This window comes from Dreissena polymorpha, chromosome 4, assembly GCF_020536995.1.
Source record: "Dreissena polymorpha isolate Duluth1 chromosome 4, UMN_Dpol_1.0, whole genome shotgun sequence".
Taxonomy (NCBI): Eukaryota; Metazoa; Mollusca; class Bivalvia; order Myida; family Dreissenidae; genus Dreissena; species Dreissena polymorpha.
This window is the reverse complement of record NC_068358.1, coordinates 91,974,657-91,992,156: the sequence shown is the minus strand read 5'-3', so window position 1 is coordinate 91,992,156 and position 17,500 is coordinate 91,974,657. Positions and strand designations below refer to the sequence as shown.

The following is a 17,500-nucleotide window of genomic DNA, read 5'->3' as shown; positions in this document are numbered from 1 at the left end:
TAAACGAATTTAATCTGCAAATGTTTAAATATTTACACATTGTCTGATACCGAAACGCTAGGTTGAAGCGAACTTTGAAAGGCACTTGTTTACAAATGACGACGATAGCAAACTTTACATTGTTATTTGTTTTCTAATAGAACTTAAATCTTAAGTATAAACAAATTGATATATCCTGGCTATTAAGTATAATTAGGTTTGTTTCGAATCCAGGAATGTTTATACAAAATACAAAAAAATGCTCGAACAATATCATTTACAAACTTTTTTCTTTTTTCACAGCCGGGTTGAAGATCTTGCCATGGCGTCTCTGTCCTTTCCTCGATCAATAATTCGGATGGTTTGGAAACAGTTTCAGCGCACGGAGATTACCCTTACGTCCGCGATTGTCATTGTTTTGATAATATTTTTTGTCGGAACGACGCTGTTCAGTCCCGCGAAACCACCGACCTTCCTAACAAGACTCGACGATATGCAGATAGACCTGAACAAACTCAAACAGGACACAAAAGACGCCATCCTTATCGAGCAAGACGACGGAGAGGTCTTTGTAGCCTTCCGCTTGAAAGATTTTCTCAATGACAATCGGGGAGGGCGGTTGTTATTCACATACAGACCGGAGCCGCAAAAGAGTTCCGCATTGCCATTAACTTCTGCAACTAACGACAGAGACTTTACTGTAAACATGCCACTGCCAACGTACCCACTAACGCTAGCCAACAACACATTCCTTATCAACAATGAGCATCTTTGCAGTTCGAGCCTCAACATGTCGTTTGTGGTGCTCGTGCATACGGCTACTGACAACTTCCTCCGGCGCGCCTCCATCAGGGAAACCTGGACGAACCACCGGATGTTTCGAAACCACACCATACGGATAGCTTTCCTGGTTGGGCGACCGGAAAAAGACTCAACACAAGTCCTTATTGAGCACGAAAGCGTAATGCACAAAGACATCATACAAGGCAACTTTATGGACTCGTATAGAAATCTTACACATAAAGGTGTTCTAGGATTACGGTGGGTGTCTGAATATTGTAGTCATGCAAAATACGTTGTTAAAACTGATGACGATGTGTTTCTTAATGTGTTTAAAATGTTCGAAAAGATTGACACAAACGTTTTCAATAAGCAGAAACATATTTGGTGTCCAGTGCGACAAAATGGCACCAGCGCAATCCAACGAGAGACGGGGAAATGGAAAATAGATGCCAGCTTATTTCCAAACATGAAACACTACCCGGTAACGTACTGTAATGGCTATTTTGTGATTTTGACCGGTGATCTCATTTCATTTTTGTATGAGGCTTCAAGAACAACGCCGTTTTTCTGGATTGATGATGTATATCTTTTTGGGCTTCTCGTCGACAAAGTCGGCGGCGTTAAGTTTGAAACATTACCAAATTTGAATCTCAATGAAAACAAGGCTATTGAATGTTTCAACTCGAACGTTACGTGTGACATGTTTGTTGCGAATGCACATTCAGATGGCGTGATGGACAGACTGTGGTTTCGGGCAATAAACCAAAATATTGCTTTGGTAAAAAAATACTCAAATAATCTATTGTTAAAAAACCTCAATACCACAAAGACGTAGTAATACTCGAATTATGTCATATCAAAATTATCATTGTTTCTACGTTTACAAACTAGTTTGTCACTTGATCGTTAAATGATTAAACAAATGCTGAAATGACATTATTTGAGTAAGTTGAAATATGTTCTTCGACACAATTTCTCAAGGTCAGTTTATAACCCACGATCTAATGCGCATTGAAAACTAAAACTTAAAAACAAAACGCAAGTGATGTTTCGATAAGGTTCTCATCAAACGGTGCATGTATTAATGTTATGTCATGCGCTACTTTTTCCATTTAGTAAATAAACAATGGTTCATTTATTTCTAATTATCTAAATCAATTTTAACAATGCAGTAGTTTCTTATTGTGTTTTATACAATTTCTATGGTTCTATTCTATTTGTATGCTTCCATAATATTTGAGGTATTTATTGTTTCAATTTGCTAAATAATGGCCGTGTAGTAAACAATGAAATATGTTTAGACGCTACAATTTGTACATGTTTTATGTTCAAACAAAAACTGTTCAGACTAGTGTTATAAACGATTTATACAGTAAATCAGTGCAAAGATTCATTTATCACGAGTTAATGGCATTTTATAATTGGTTTTACTATGTACGCTCAAGGATTAAGCATGGTGTCCGCTCTCTAATTGAATTAGTTTTCAACTGATCTTCACCAAATTTGGCTAGAAGTTGTGTCGAGATGATATGTAGGTCGAGTTCAAATATGGGTCATGCCGGGTCAAAAACTAGGTCACGAGGTTTCTTAGTGCATTTCAAGCATTTAGCATGGTGTCCGCTCTCTAATTGAAGAAGTTTTCATCTGATCTTTACCTTATTTGGTCATAAGTTTTGTCTAGATGATATGTAGGTCAAGTTCGAATATGGGTCATGCCAGGTCAAAAATGTGGTCACGAGGTCACTTATTGCATTTCAAGCATTTAGCATGGTGTCCGCTCTCTAAATGAAGTAGTTTTGATCTGATCTTCACCAAATTTAGTCAGATGTTACATCTAAATGATATCTATGTCATGTTCAAATATGGGTCATGCCGGGTCAATAACTAGGTTTCGAGGTCACTTAGTGCATTTCAAGCATTGAGCATGGTGTCCAAAACCTTCGAACAGGCGTATCATGTGACAGTTCGGCACTCTTGTTTTATTTTTGAAAGATCATCTAATAAATGACCACACCCCACATTATACCCCCCTCTCAACCCCCCCTACCCCCCTTTCCCCCAAATATTTTTTTTATTTTTTCCTTTTATTTTATTTTTGAAAGATCATCTAAGAAATGACCACACCCTACATTATACCCCCTCTCAACCCCCCCTACCCCCCCCCCCCAAAAAAAAATAAAAATAAATAAAATAATTTGTTTTCCTTTTTTTATTTTTGAAAGATCGTCAAATAAATTATTGAATATGAACAATTTCCCCATCACGTCCCCGGAAAGCGATCTTGATGCCGAGGTTATACCGCCGTCTGGAAGCAAATCAAGACGGCGGGTAATCTTTTCTTCAAGTGATTCTGAGGATGAGCCGGACTCCGGAATTTCTCCTATCGGTGACGCCGCTACAGATGTCGCTACCTGCCAGCCTTCGACTTCCGCAAACGGTGGAGGCACTCGCGTCCTGTCAGCAAACGGGCGACTGCCGACCGCAGACCTCAGGTATAATGTATTCTTATTATAAATTTATATTAGAAGAAGTGACATTATTACTTTATAAATATAATATTAGTATTATAAATTATTAATCTTTACACTAAAATGCTTCAACATAATACCATAGCTTCTTATAATGGTAATAACACTTACAATACTACCAATAATACTACAACAATGCATTAAACTAATATTATTAAAAAATAATATTAATTACTATAATATTACTACTAATAATACAAAAACTACCGCGTATACGAATAATCTTATAATTAAATATATTATAAATTATAATTGAATGCCCATTAATGCAAGTTATATCATTATTATTAAGTTGTATTAATATATATGCTAATAAAATACCTCATTTAAACGACAAATGTCATAAAAGCGGAAATTGTCGTCCCTGATTAGCCTGTGCGAACTGCACAGGCTAATCTGGGACGGCACTTTTCGCACATGCAGTATACCCAGTTTTCTCACAACGCGACTTATATATTAAATGTAAAGAATACATTATTTACATTAACGTTGTATTAATATAAGTATTATTAATAAAAAAAATAGTAGTAATAGTAGCATCATCAGTTATGTTAGTAGTATAATCAGTAAAAGTAATAGTAGCAGCAACATCAGCAGTAGTAGTAGTATTATTAGTAGTAATAATATTCTATTAATACGTATTTCTCATAAAAGACAACTCATTGATGTTAATACTTAAAACTAATAATATTGATAAATAATAATAGTGAATAGTATAGTAGTAACAATATTAATAAAAATAGAAATAACACTAACATTGATGATGATAATAATTATACCAATATATTTTATTTCAATATTGCCATCATTAAAACAAGGAAAATATAACACAGAATGTACGAATAATATATGGTTTTATATATTAATTGCATATTTATATAACATTTATTTTAATATAGTATTCATTTGCAATAAGCCCGAATATACATATGTAATATTTATTATTGGTATAATGTATTCTATTAATTAATTTATATTAGAATAAGTGGCATAAGTACGTTATAAGTATTAGCAGTAGTAGTAGTAGTAGTAGTAGTAGTAGTAGTAGTAGTAGTAGTAGTAGTAGTAGTAAAAGCAGCAACAGACGTGTTTTAGCAGTATATTCCGTATAAATGATATAATTAAAATATTGAATAAAATACTAATAACAATAACACTAGTTTAGTAATATGTATTTAAAATAATGAAAATAACTATAATATTACTACTTCTAAAACAAAAACGAATGCGTGAACGAGTTATATTACAAATAGTAATACAATGTCTAATTTTTAAATTGAAATAATATATGAGGAGCGTCGTGAGAAAACCGGGCTTAATGCATGTGCGTGAAGCATCGTCCGAGATTAGCCTGCGCAGTAAGCACAGGCTAATCTGAGACGACACTTCGCCTAAATTGAGTCGGCTTGGAGCATTGATTGGCGCGAATAAATCCATCCGCTGTCGCCACGAGGTGACAATTGAGTCGGCTTGGGGCTTTGATTGGCGCCGATTACTCAATCCGCTGTCCGTCCGTTCGTTGAGTGACAACAGATCAGCAATCAGGCCGACAATAGGTGTTTTTATCACTCGTCTCGACAGCAGGTGACACTTACTCAATTGTATTGTCAGTGCATTATGTTACCGCTACGATACGTTTGTATCTGGAAATAACGCAAAATAATCATAACAATATATTTTATTTCAATATTGCCATCATTAAAACAAGGAAAATATAACCCAGAATGCACGTATAATATATGGTTTTATATATCAATTGTATAATTATATAACATATATTTAATATATTATCCATTTGCAATAAGCCCGAATATACATATTGAATATTTATTATTTGTATAATGTATTATATTAATTAATTTATATTAGAAGAAGCGGCATTAGTACTTTATAAATATAATATTAGTATTATAAATTATTAATCTTTACACTAAAATGCTTCAACATAATACCATAGCTTCTTATAATGGTAATAACACTTACAATACTACCAATAATACTACAACAATGCATTAAACTAATATTATTAAAAAATAATATTAATTACTATAATATTACTACTAATAATACAAAAACTACCGCGTATACGAATAATATTATAAATGATTATATTATGTATCTTTTTGAAATTATAATATAATGCCCATTAATGCAAGTTATATCATTATTATTAAGTTGTATTAATATAAATGCTAATAAACGACCTCATTTTAACGACAAATGTCATAAAAGCGGAAAGTATAGTCCTGATTAGCCTGTGCGGACTGCACAGGCTAATCTGGGACGACACTTTTCGCACATGCATTATGCCCATTTTTCTCACAACGCGACTCATATATTAAAATGTAAAAAATACATTATTAACATTAACGTTGTATTAATATAAGTAATGATAATAAAAATAATAGTAGGAATTATGAATAAAATACTAATAACAGTAACATTATTTTAGTAAAACGTATTTAAAATAATGAAAATAAATATAATATTACTACTTCTCAAACAAAAACGAATGCGTGAACGAGTTATATTATAAATAGTAATACAAAGTCTAATTGTTAAATTGAAATAAAATATGAGGAGCGTCGTGAGAAAACTGGGCTTAATGCATGTGCGTGAAGCATCGTCCGAGATTAAATCTCTAATCTTCAGATTAAATTTCAGATTAAATCGTCTAATCTGAGACGACACTTCGCCTAAAATGAGTCGGCTTGGAACATTGATTGGCGTGAATAACTCCATCCGCTGTCGCCACGAGGTGACAATTGAGTAAGCTTGGGGCTTTGATTGGCGCCGATTACTCAATCCGCTGTCCGTCCGTTCGTTGAGTGACAACAGATTAGCAATCAGGCCGACAATAGGTGTTTTTATCACCCGTCACAACACGTGTTGACACGTCTGCTCAACCTGCGTATATATACTCGGACCCAACAGTGACTCGACAGTCGAAAGACAAACATTGTCCGTATAACTACTACACAGTGTGTTGTGCGTTCAAAGTGAGAAAATGTGCATTTTCGTGATCTTTTTCTCTGCCCTTGTGGCCCAGACTTCAGCAGACAAGAATCGGGACTTGTCATTAGATGACTTGTCAAAATACGACAAGACAGTCTACCGCGGAAATATCGGCGTGGTTTTCGACCACGTCGGCAGCGTGACGCCCACTGCGAGCTGGTGGTACCACAGCTTCGTAGTCTCTCTGCCGATAGACGACATGACGTCAATTATAAGGAAAACGTTCCCCCCCAGGACAGAATCTGTGAAGGTCAGTAATAGTATCAATAATAGAAATTGTATAAGCAGCAGTTATTAAAGCAGTTAATCTATAGTGGCGTCGTGACAAAACCGGGCTTAATGCATGTGCGTGGAGTGTCGTCCCGGTATCTGGGACGACACTTTACGCCTGAATTGCCTTGTTGCTAATAAGATACCTCATTTAAACGAAAAATGTTTTCTCACAACGCGATTCATATGTGTCTTTAATAAGTAAAAATAATTTAATAATAAGGATGATTATTATATTTATAACAGTAACCATTTTCTAGTAATACGTGTGTATTATAATAGTAGTAGTATAAGTTGTGGCATTAACAGTAGCCTTTTAGTATGCGTATTTCATCGGTAATAATAATAAAACAATAAGGATGCTTATAATACTTGTAACAGTAACTATCTTCTAGTAACACGTATTTATTATAAAACAAATATTAACGATGCATTATGCCCAGTGCAGTAACAACAACATTTGATGAGCGTCGTGAGAAAACCGGGCTTAATGCATGTGTGTAAAGTGTAGTCCCAGATTAGCCTGTGCAGTCCGCACGTTTTTATTATTATAGTAGTAGTAAAAGTTGTGGCATTAACAGTAGCGTATTAGTATGCGAATTTCATCGGTAATAATAATAAAACAATAACGCTGCTTATAATAGTAACTATCTTCTAGTAACACGTATTTATTATACAATAAACATTAACGATGCACAAGCTAATCTGCGACGACACTTTACGCCTAAATTGCCTTTTTGCTAATAAGAGACCTCATTTAAACGACAAATGTAATAAAAGCGGAAAGTGTCGTCCCTGATTAGCATGTGCGGACTGCACAGGCTAATCTGGGACGACACTTTACGCACATGCATAATGCCCAGTGCAGTAACAACAACATATGAGGAGCGTCGTGAGAAAACCGGGCTTAATGCATGTGCGTGAAGTTTCGTCCAAGATTAGCCTGTGCAGTCCGCACAGTTTTACGCCTGAATTGCCTTTTCTCACAAAGCGACTCATGTAGTAGTATATGCCTTTAATAAGTAATAATAATAAAATTATAAAATTAAAATGATAAGGATGATTATTATATCTATAACAGTAACCATTTTCTAGTAATACGTGTTTATTATAATAGGAGTAGTAGAAGTTGTGGCATTTACAGTAGCGTATTAGTATGCGTATTTCATCGGTAATAATAATAAAACAATAATGATGCTTATGATACTTATAACAGTAACTATCTTCTAGTGACACGTATTTATTATAAAACAAATGTTAACGATATGAATCGTTTTGTAGGTCATTGCCCAGCTACTTCAGACCAGGGTGGATAACCTTAGACAGCGAGCTATGGACACCATACCTGAGCTCGATCTAACCAGCAAGCGTAACCGGAATGTACGGAACGCCCCTCTTAGCTTTATCGGGGACCTCAGCAAGTCTCTCTTCGGCACGGCAACACAAGATGACGTGCAGAAGATTGCCGATAAGGTCAACCGATTGATCGCGTCCGGGCAAGGTCTACAAAACGACTTGGTTTCTCACCTGCAACATTTCGAGTCCTATATGTCCCTGAGCAACCGGAAAATGGCCAATATGGAGTTGTTCATCAACCGGACTGTGGAAGGCATTACGTCCATTCAGCGGAACCTTCATTCTTTCGAGAATGTGATGGAGCAGCGCATCAATGTACTGGAGCAGACGTTGGAGGAGAACATCAAAATGGTGACAGGGTCAGCAGAAATAGTTCAGTATCTGACGGAACTCCAGGCGGGTCTTGACCACCTTGCAGCTGGTAATCTGCCTTACCATCTTATCAAACCCATGGACATCGCCAGAGTCATTGATCAATTGGAAGGCACCTTGAACAAAGCCGGGTCTCCATTACGCATCCTGCAACGCGACCCGACTTGGTACTATGGATCTGCCACGTTCTTGACCCACATTATCGGCGGCCGAGATATATGGGTTACCCTTAAGGTCCCTGTTGGCATGAAGACAGACATGGACCTCTACAGGGTGCTTGTCTTCGGCGTGCCGTTCGAGAACCACACCGTTTTGATAAAAAACCTTCCCGCTTACTTCATGGCCGACTCATCCACCGCCTACCGGACAGAAGAGGTGGTGTTTCAGGCCATCGACACCGAAGATATTGCCCAGTGCACCGGCAACCATCACCGCGTCTGCGATTTAGTTCTCAACGCTCAGCTAGTGAGCACTTCAACAGAATGTATCGCGGCAGTCTGGATGGACGACCAGCGAAAGGTTGAGGCAAACTGCCTTAGGGTGATTGTACCTGACAGTCGACGTCCCATCGCGCGGCCTTTGGCGAACGGAAGGGTCCTTTTCGTGGACGTCAAGAACTTCACTAAGACGTGCCACGGGAAGCCGACGACACTCGAAAGCGGATGCACGTTTTGCATGGTTACGCTACCATGCAACTGCATGATTTCAACGCCGTTCGCCGCAAACATAGTCGCGCCGAGTAGACAGACTTGCCAGAACAATAAAGACGGCACCGACATCTCAAAAATTCACCTGACAAATCTTCATGTACTAAAGACTCGACTAGACAGCACGTTAAAGTTGAACATTCACTTTCCCAGCAGCGTTTACCAACAGGAAGTCATCACCTTGGCAGAATATTCGTTTGACAACATAACAAGGGAATATTTGAAATCTCAGGCAGGAGTAGAGGAAGACTTGTCAACCCTGCAACAACGGGCTCATCAGCTCATTACAAAGACTGAGAAAGACCGTGATGTCAGTGACTATTTCTCACTCACAGGTAACCTGCACACGGGGCTAGGAAGCGCAGGACTTATCGGACTGATATGCTTGTTCGTGTGGGCTGTGTGGGCTACCAGAAAACTGCTCGCCATATCGAAAGCCTTAACCTTTACATATTCCGTTGCGAGGTCGAATAGGGTCGACGCTCAGTAACCTGAGGTTGCCCTGGCCGCAATGGCAATGGCCGCGGCGAAGGCGAACAAGGTCGACGGCAAGCATGGTGAGGATTGGGTTGATGCTGACTCAGTCTAAGTCTGGGATGGATCCGGCGGGTAAGTGATTATTAATAGTTACACAAGTAGTGTAGGATAGGTGCATGGTGAAGATTGGTTTGATGCTGACTCAGTTTAGGTCTGGGTTGGATCTGGCGGGTAAGTGATTTTTAATAGTTATATAAGTAGTATCAGGTAAGGGGGTAGGTTAAGGGGTATGGTAGGGGGTAGTGAAGGGTAGGGTAGAGTAGAGAAGAGTAGTGTAGGATAGGAAAGGGGGCAGGGTAGGGTAGGGTACCCCCTACGCTACCCTACCCACAACCCACTATCCTACACTACCATGGGTAGGTATGTATGTACGTATGTAGTTATGTAGGTGTATACGTATATTTGGGCCTAGGTATGCAGGTATGTAGGTATTTTCAAATTTGTAGGGTAGGGGTAGGGTAGAGGGTGGGGTAGGGTAGGGGGTAGGGTGTAGGTTAGGGGGTAGGTTAGGGGGTATGGTGTGGGGTAGTAAAGGGTAGGGTAGAGAAGAGTAGATTAGAGTAGGGTAGGATAGGATAGGGGGTAGGGTAGTAGGTAGATTAGGGGTTAGATTAGGGGGGATGTTTGGGGGTAGGGTAGGGGGTAAGGTAGAGTGTAGGGACAGGTTAGTGGTAGGTTAGTGCGTATCATAGGGGGTAGGGTAGGGTATAGTAGAGTAGGGTAGGGTAGGATAGGGGGTAGGGTAGGGTAGTAGGTAGGTTAGGGGGTAGGTTAGGGGGTAGGTTAGGGGTAGGTTAGGGGGGTAGGTAGGTAGATGACACCCCCGGATCGAAAGCAGTCTTTTTCGGTTCGAGGGTGGGGAGCTGGCGATGCATCACTCCTAATGTGGCTTCCTGTGAACAATCGAACGTTTTGTTCCCAGGGAACGGTCCAAAGCCCGTGTAAACACAGATGGGGAAGATCACAATTTATTACTCTACCATGGCGAGTATGTATGTACGTATGCAGTTATGTAGGTGTATACGTAGACTTGTACGATGGTATGCAGGTATGTATGTATTTTCAAATTGGTAGGGTAGGTGTAGGGTAGGGGGTTTGTTTAGGGGGGATGTTTGGGGGTAGGGTAGGGGGTAGGGTATGGGGTAGGGGTAGGTTTATGGTAGGTTAGGGCATATGGTAGGGGGTAGGGAAGGGTAGGGTAGAGTAGAGTAGGGTAGGATAGGGGGAAGGGAAGGGTAGGGTAGTAGGTAGGTTAGAGGGTAGGTTATGGGGTAGGTTATTGGGTAGATTAAAGGGTATGGTAGGGGTAGGGGGGTAGTGGAGGGGTAGGGGTATGGTGTGTGTAGGGGGAAGGTTAGGGGGTTAGATTAGGGGGTAGGTTATAGGGTAGGTTAAAGGGTAGGTTAAAGGTAGGGTAGGGTAGGGGGGTAGTGGGAAGGGTAGGGGTAGGGTAGGAGGGTAGGGCTAGGTTAGGTTATAGGGTAGGTTAGGGCAGGATAGGATAGGGTAGATTAGGATAGAATTGGGTAGGGTAGGGTACGGTACGGTTAGGGTAGGATGGGGGTAGGGTATAGAATATAGGGTAGGAGGTAGGGTAGGGTAGTGTTGTGTATTGTAGGGTAAGGGGTAGGGTGAAGGTGGTAGGGGGCAGGGTAGGGTTTAGGGTAGAGGGTAGGGGGTATGGTGTAGGTTAGGAGGTAAGTTAGGGGTATGGTTGGGGGTAGGGAAAGGTATAGTAGAGCATAGTAGAGTACAGTAGGGAAGGGTACGATATGGGGGCAAGGTAGGGTAGTAGTAGGTAGGTAGGGTGTAAATTAGGGGGTTTTGGGGGTAGGCTAGGGCGTAGGTTAAGGGGTATGGTAGGATAAGGTAGGGGGTAGGAGGAGGGGTAGGGTAGGGGTAGGGTAGGGTCTAGGTTAGGTGGTAGGGTAGGATAGGTTAGAATATGGTAGGGAAGGGTAGTATAGGATAGTATAGGAACAGATAGGGTAGGGTAGGGTACGGTACGGTAGGGTAGGAAGGGATAGGGAAGGGGATATGTTAAGGGGTTTGGTAGGGTAGGATAGTGTGAGGTAGTCTAGGGTAGGGATTGGGGGTAGGGGATAGGGTGTAGGGGTTAGGGTAGGGTAGTAGGTAGGTTATGGGGTCAGATTATGGTGTTGGTTAGGGGGTAGGGCTAGGGGGTAGGTTAAGGGGTATGGTAGGATAAGGTAGGGGGGTAGGAGGAGGGGCTAGGTTTGGTGGTTGGGTAGGCTAGGTTAGCATATGGTAGGTAATGGTAGAATAGGGTAGTATAGGAGAAGATAGGGTAGGGTAGGGTACGGTACGGTAGGGTAGGGTGGAGTAGGGAAGGGGATATGGTAAGGGGTTTGTTAGAGTAGGGTAGTGTGAGGTAGTTTAGGGTAGGGGTTGGGGGGTAGGGGGTAGGGTAGGGTAGTAGGTAGGTTAGGGGGTAGATTAGGGGGTTGGTTTGGGGGTAGGCTAGGGAGTAGGTTAGGGGGTAGGTTAAGAAGTAGGGTAGGATACGGTTAGGGGGTAGGGGGAGGGCGATGGTAGGGGTAGGGTAGGGGCTAAGCTAGGTGGTAGGGAAGGGTAGGGTAGCATATGGTAGGGAAGGGTAGGATAGGATAGTATAGAAGAAGATTGGGTAGGGTAAGGTGCGTCGAGGGTAGGGTAAGGTGGGGTAGGGAAAGGGATATGGTAAGGGGTAGTTTGGGGTTGTCTAGGGTGGGGGTTGGGGGTAGGGGGTAGGGTAGGGTAGTAGGTAGGTTAGGGGGGTAGAATAGGGGGTTGGTTAGGGCGTAGGCTAGGGGGTAGGTTAGGGGGTAGGTTAAGGGGTAGGGTAGGGTAGGATAAGGTAGTGGGATAGGGGGAGGGGTATGGTAGGGGTAGGATAGGGGCTAGGTTAGGTGTATGGTAGGGTAGGGTAGCATATGGTAGGGAAGGGTAGGATAGTATAGGAGAGGGTAGGGTACGGTAGGGTAGGGTGGGGAAGGGATAGGGTAAGGGGTTTTGGTAGGGTAGGGTAGGTGTGAGGTAGTCTAGGGGTAGGGGGTAGGGTAGGGTAGTAGGTAGGTTAGGGGGGTAGATAAGGGGGTTGGTTAGGGCGTAGGCTAGGGGGTAGGTTAAGGGGTAGGGTAGGGTAGGATAAGGTAGGGGGTAGGGGGAGGGGTATGGTAGGGGCTAGGTTAGGTGGTAGGGTAGGATAGGGTAGCATATGGTAGGGAAGGGTAGGATAGTATAGGAGAGGGTAGGGTACGGTACGGTAGAGTAGGGTGGGGTAGGGAAGGGGTTAGGGTAAGGTGTTTGGTAGGGTATGGTAGGGTGAGGTAGTCTAGGGTAGGGGTTGGGGGTAGGGGGTAGGGTACGTTAAGGTAGGGTAGGGTAGTGGGGAGGTTAGGGGGTACGGTTAGGGTTACGGGTAGGATAACCCTAACCCTAACCATAACCTACCCCCTACCCCCTACCCTACCCCCTACCCTACCCCCTACCCTACCCCTACCTTACCCCCTACCCTACCCTACCCCCTACCCTAGCCCCTACACTACACTAAGGTAGGGTAGGGTAGTGGGGGGGGGGTTAGGGGGTACGGTTAGGGTTAGGGTTACGGGTAGGATAACCCTAACCCTAACAATAACCTACCCCCTACCCCCTACCCTACCCCCTACACCTACCCCCTACCCTACCCCTACCCTACCCCCTACCCTACCGTACCTCCTACCCTAGCCCCTACACTACCCTACCCATATCCACCAATATAATATAGCGCATAAAATGTGGTTATGTCACCCATATCGACTGTCTAATTGGCATGCATGAACTGATTTTTATTTCGGGGGGGGGGGGGTATAACCAAATTGTAGGTAATTAAATTCCCTTTCCGATGATATATAACTTTAATGGGTGTATGTAATGGTTTAATCGCAATATAATCCGCGCCGGTCGGATTTCGGGGAAAATAACGGAATACGGCTCGGGCTCGAAATAGGTCACCCGCGCCAGTAATTTTAGGCCTCCAACCCCGTGTAATTTGAAAAAATCAACTAGTTTTAGATCGGGCATATCCACTGCTATAAAATTACGCATTAAATGTTGTTATAGCACCCATATCGACTGTCTAATTGGCATGCATGATCTTAAATTTTTTTTTTTTTTTTTTTTTCGGGGGGTGGGGGGGTAGGTTTTTTTAAATTTTAAGCCTTAATAAGAAGGTTCTCGAACACCATTTTATAATCAAATTGTAGGTAATTAAATTCCCTTTCAGATGATATATAACTTTAATGGGTGTATGTAACGGTTTAATCGCAATATAATCCGCGCCGGTCGGATTTCGGGGAAAATAACGGAATACGGCTCGGGCTCGAAATAGGTCACCCGCGCCAGTAATTTTAGGCCTCCAACCCCGTGTAATTTGAAAAAATCAACTAGTTTTAGATCGGGCATATCCACTGCTATAAAATTACGCATTAAATGTTGTTATAGCACCCATATCGACTGTCTAATTGGCATGCATGATCTTAAAAATTTTTTTTTTTTTTTTTCGGGGGTGGGGGGGTAGGTTTTTTTAAATTTTAAGCCTTAATAAGAAGGTTCTCGAACACCATTTTATAATCAAATTGTAGGTAATTAAATTCCCTTTCAGATGATATATAACTTTAATGGGTGTATGTAACGGTTTAATCACAATATAATCCGCGCCGGTCGGATTTCGGGGAAAATAACGGAATACGGCTCAGGTTCGAAATTGGTCACCCGCGCCAGTAATTCTAGGCCTCCAATCCCGTGTCATTTGCAAAAATCAACTAGTTTTAGATAGGGCATATCCACTGCTAAAATATAACGCAATAAATGCTGTTATATCACCCATATCGACTGTCTAATTGGCATGCATGAACTGATTTTTTAAAAAAAATTTCGGGTGAGGGGGGGTGGGGTAAGTTTTTTTTAATTTTAAGCCTTAATAAGAAGGTTCTCGAACACCATTTTATAATCAAATTGTAGGTAATTAAATTCCCTTTCAGATGATATATAACTTTAATGGGTGTATGTAACGGTTTAATCGCAATTTAATCCGCGCCGGTCGGATTCCGGGGAAAATAACGGAATACGGCTCGGGTTCGAAATAGGTCACCCGCGCCAGTTATTTTAGGCCTCCAAACCAGTGTAATTTGCAAAAATCAACTAGTTTTAGATAGGGCATATCTACCGCTATAATATAACGCATTAAATGTTGTTATATCACCCATATCGACTTTCTAATTGGCATGCATAAACTGTAAAAAAAAAAAATTTTTTTTTTTTGGGGGGGTGGGGGTAAGTTTTTTTAAATTTCAAGCCTTAATAAGAGGTTCTCGAACACCATTTTATAACCAAATTGTAGGTAATTAAATTACCTTTCAGATGATATATAACTTTAATGGGTGTATGTAACGGTTTAATCGAAATATAATCCGCGCCGCCGGGAATTTTTGAAAAAATCGAAATTTGGCGCGGGTTTTTCACCGGTCACCCGCGCCGCTCATATAACAGGTAATTATCGATGAAATTGAATAAAATACATATTAGTCGTTAAGTAGAGAGTTATTACTACAATATAAAACAAAAAAATCGTTTCCATCATTGATATTGACTTCACAGCATGTAAGTGAACTATCAGTGCTTGTGTCCCATATATGGGACACACCCGCGCCGACCAAAATTGACCCCGCGCCAATGGGACCTGTAGGGAAAATTGTTGACTCATAATTAATACGAGAAATTAATTGCAAGTGGTAAACAATTAATTATTATAGCGAGTAAGTTGTGCAAATGACTACTGGTTATGTGATAACAATTTATTTAATTCCAGTACATGTATATTTCAACATGTCCATTTATAGAACTGATTCACCTCCTTTTTCTGACATTTATTCGACACGTAATGCGCTTTAACAAATTTTTGTTGAATTAATTACGCACACTTGTAAATGTTTCGTCCGATAATCGATAGTTAGAAGACTGATGATGGCAACCGGCCGTGATCCTCGTGGACAACGTGAATTTCATGCATAATTCTTTCAAAACATTTATTCGACTCGTAAAGTGTGTAAACAAATTATCGTTGCATTTATAACGCAACAGTTAATATTTGTTGAAATCTCACATGGGAATAATTAAATTTGTAATCCGAAACCCATTACCGTAAGTCAATGTTAACGAGTTTTTAATCCGAAACACACTTTCGAATGTAAATGTTACCGCAACATTAATTATTTTTGCTTCAAATTAGCAGTGCAAATTTATGTTGTGTCGAATCTTTTTCTCAATTAAAAAGAGCACGAAAATTATGCAGCATGTACAACGTCGCGTCTTTTGCATACAAATGGCGTGTATTGAGCATTTTAACAAGCACACAACAGGTCAGGGACTGAAGCATATTCAGAGGCAATATTTCATCAAATCTATAAAAAGTCACTTAAAAAATGGCACGGTTTGTGTTAAAGAAATAACTGAAAGCTTTTATTGTAAATATTTACCAGAAAGAGATTGATAAAAACGGAATAAACGGGATTATAGGGTAATAAATAAAAACTTGAAAAATAGTAAGTATACATTAATAGAGTCGGGTTGAAACGGATGTATTGGGGAATCGTTCGAGTCGGCATTTTACTATCTGTGCGGAAAAGTTTTAAAACAAACAATATAAAAAAAAATATTTTTTTAAATGACTGGGTTTTTTTTTTTTAAGAGTCATAGCGCACCAAATGACGTCTTTTGACGCTGTTTTTCTTTGAGTTATAACGCACCACAGAACGTGAATTGACACGTTAAATTTAAAAAAAATCAACGTCGGGAGGGGTGAACCCACCTCCGGTCGGCCCCGGGGCGCCTTAACAAATTCCTGGGGAAGGCACTGAACTTTTATGGGTGTAAGTAACGGTTATGTCGCAATATAATTCGCGCCGGCGGGATTTCGGGGAAAATAACGAAATACGGCTTGGGTTCGAAATTGTCCATCCGCTCCATTAATTTTGGGCCTCCAACCCCTTGTAATTTGCAAAAGTCAACTAGTTTTCGATAGGGCATATCCACCGCTATAATATAACGCATTAAATGTGGTTCCATCACCCATATCGACTGTCAAATACGCCTGCATGGACTGATTTTATTTATTTTTTATTTTATTTTTTTGGGGGGGGGGGGGCTAAATTTTTTCAAAATTTCAGCCTTAATATTAAGTTCTCGAACATCATACCCTAACCAAATTGTAGCTTAATAAATTACCTTTCAGATGATATATAAATTTTATGGGTGTAAGTAACGGTTATATCGAAATATAATCCGCTCCAACTGGGTTTTCGGTATAACATCGAAATTTGGCGCGGATTTAACACGGGTCACTCACGTCGTTGATATTTCATTTTTTTTTTTAATGAAATTGAAAAATAAACATATCAGGCGTAAATTAGAGATGTATACCTACAATATATAAAAAAAATCATTTCCATCATTGATACAGACCGCACAGCATGTAAGTGAACTTCCGGCTCAAACCGGCGCTGACTCAAACTCCCATAACCCGCGCCGACCCCGCGCGCGGGACCTGTAGGGAATTTTTTTGTTTGCTTTTTTTGGGTTTATTTCGTCCTAAAACGCAAAAATAAACTTAAAAAAAAACCACTAAATATTCCGCGTCATGGGGAAAGCGTATACCCGCGCCAACCGGAGTCATAATGTGGATATTGACCTTAACCCTTTACCACTTAGATACGTATTTTACGCACTTGAGTACCTTAAAAAATTAAATTTAATTATAGACCTTTCTTACTAGATTCAAGTTGTAAAGGCTTCATTCCCAACCCTTAGATACTGATGAGCAGCAAACAGCATAAAACCTGAACAGACTGCGAGTTACTCGCAGGCTGTTCTGGTTGTATGCTGTTTGCACATGGCCATTTTCACTTTGCTTCTGAG

The 17,500-nt window shown here is 40.5% G+C and overlaps 1 protein-coding gene across 1 annotated transcript; it reads left to right on the top strand.

Annotated features, from left to right (window-relative positions):
• Positions 1 to 299: 299 nt before the first annotated feature.
• On the top strand, positions 300 to 1,698 carry LOC127880191 (beta-1,3-galactosyltransferase 1-like). Its single transcript, XM_052427468.1, has one exon. The coding sequence runs from the start codon at positions 302 to 304 to the stop codon at positions 1,595 to 1,597; it is 1,296 nt and encodes a 431-aa protein (XP_052283428.1). The 5' UTR covers positions 300 to 301; the 3' UTR covers positions 1,598 to 1,698.
• The last annotated feature ends 15,802 nt before the right edge of the window (positions 1,699 to 17,500 follow it).

What these genes read in the sequence shown, in the direction of transcription:
- LOC127880191 (XM_052427468.1), top strand. Translation starts at nt 302, where the DNA reads ATGGCGTCTCTGTCCTTTCCTCGATCAATAATTCGGATGGTTTGGAAA.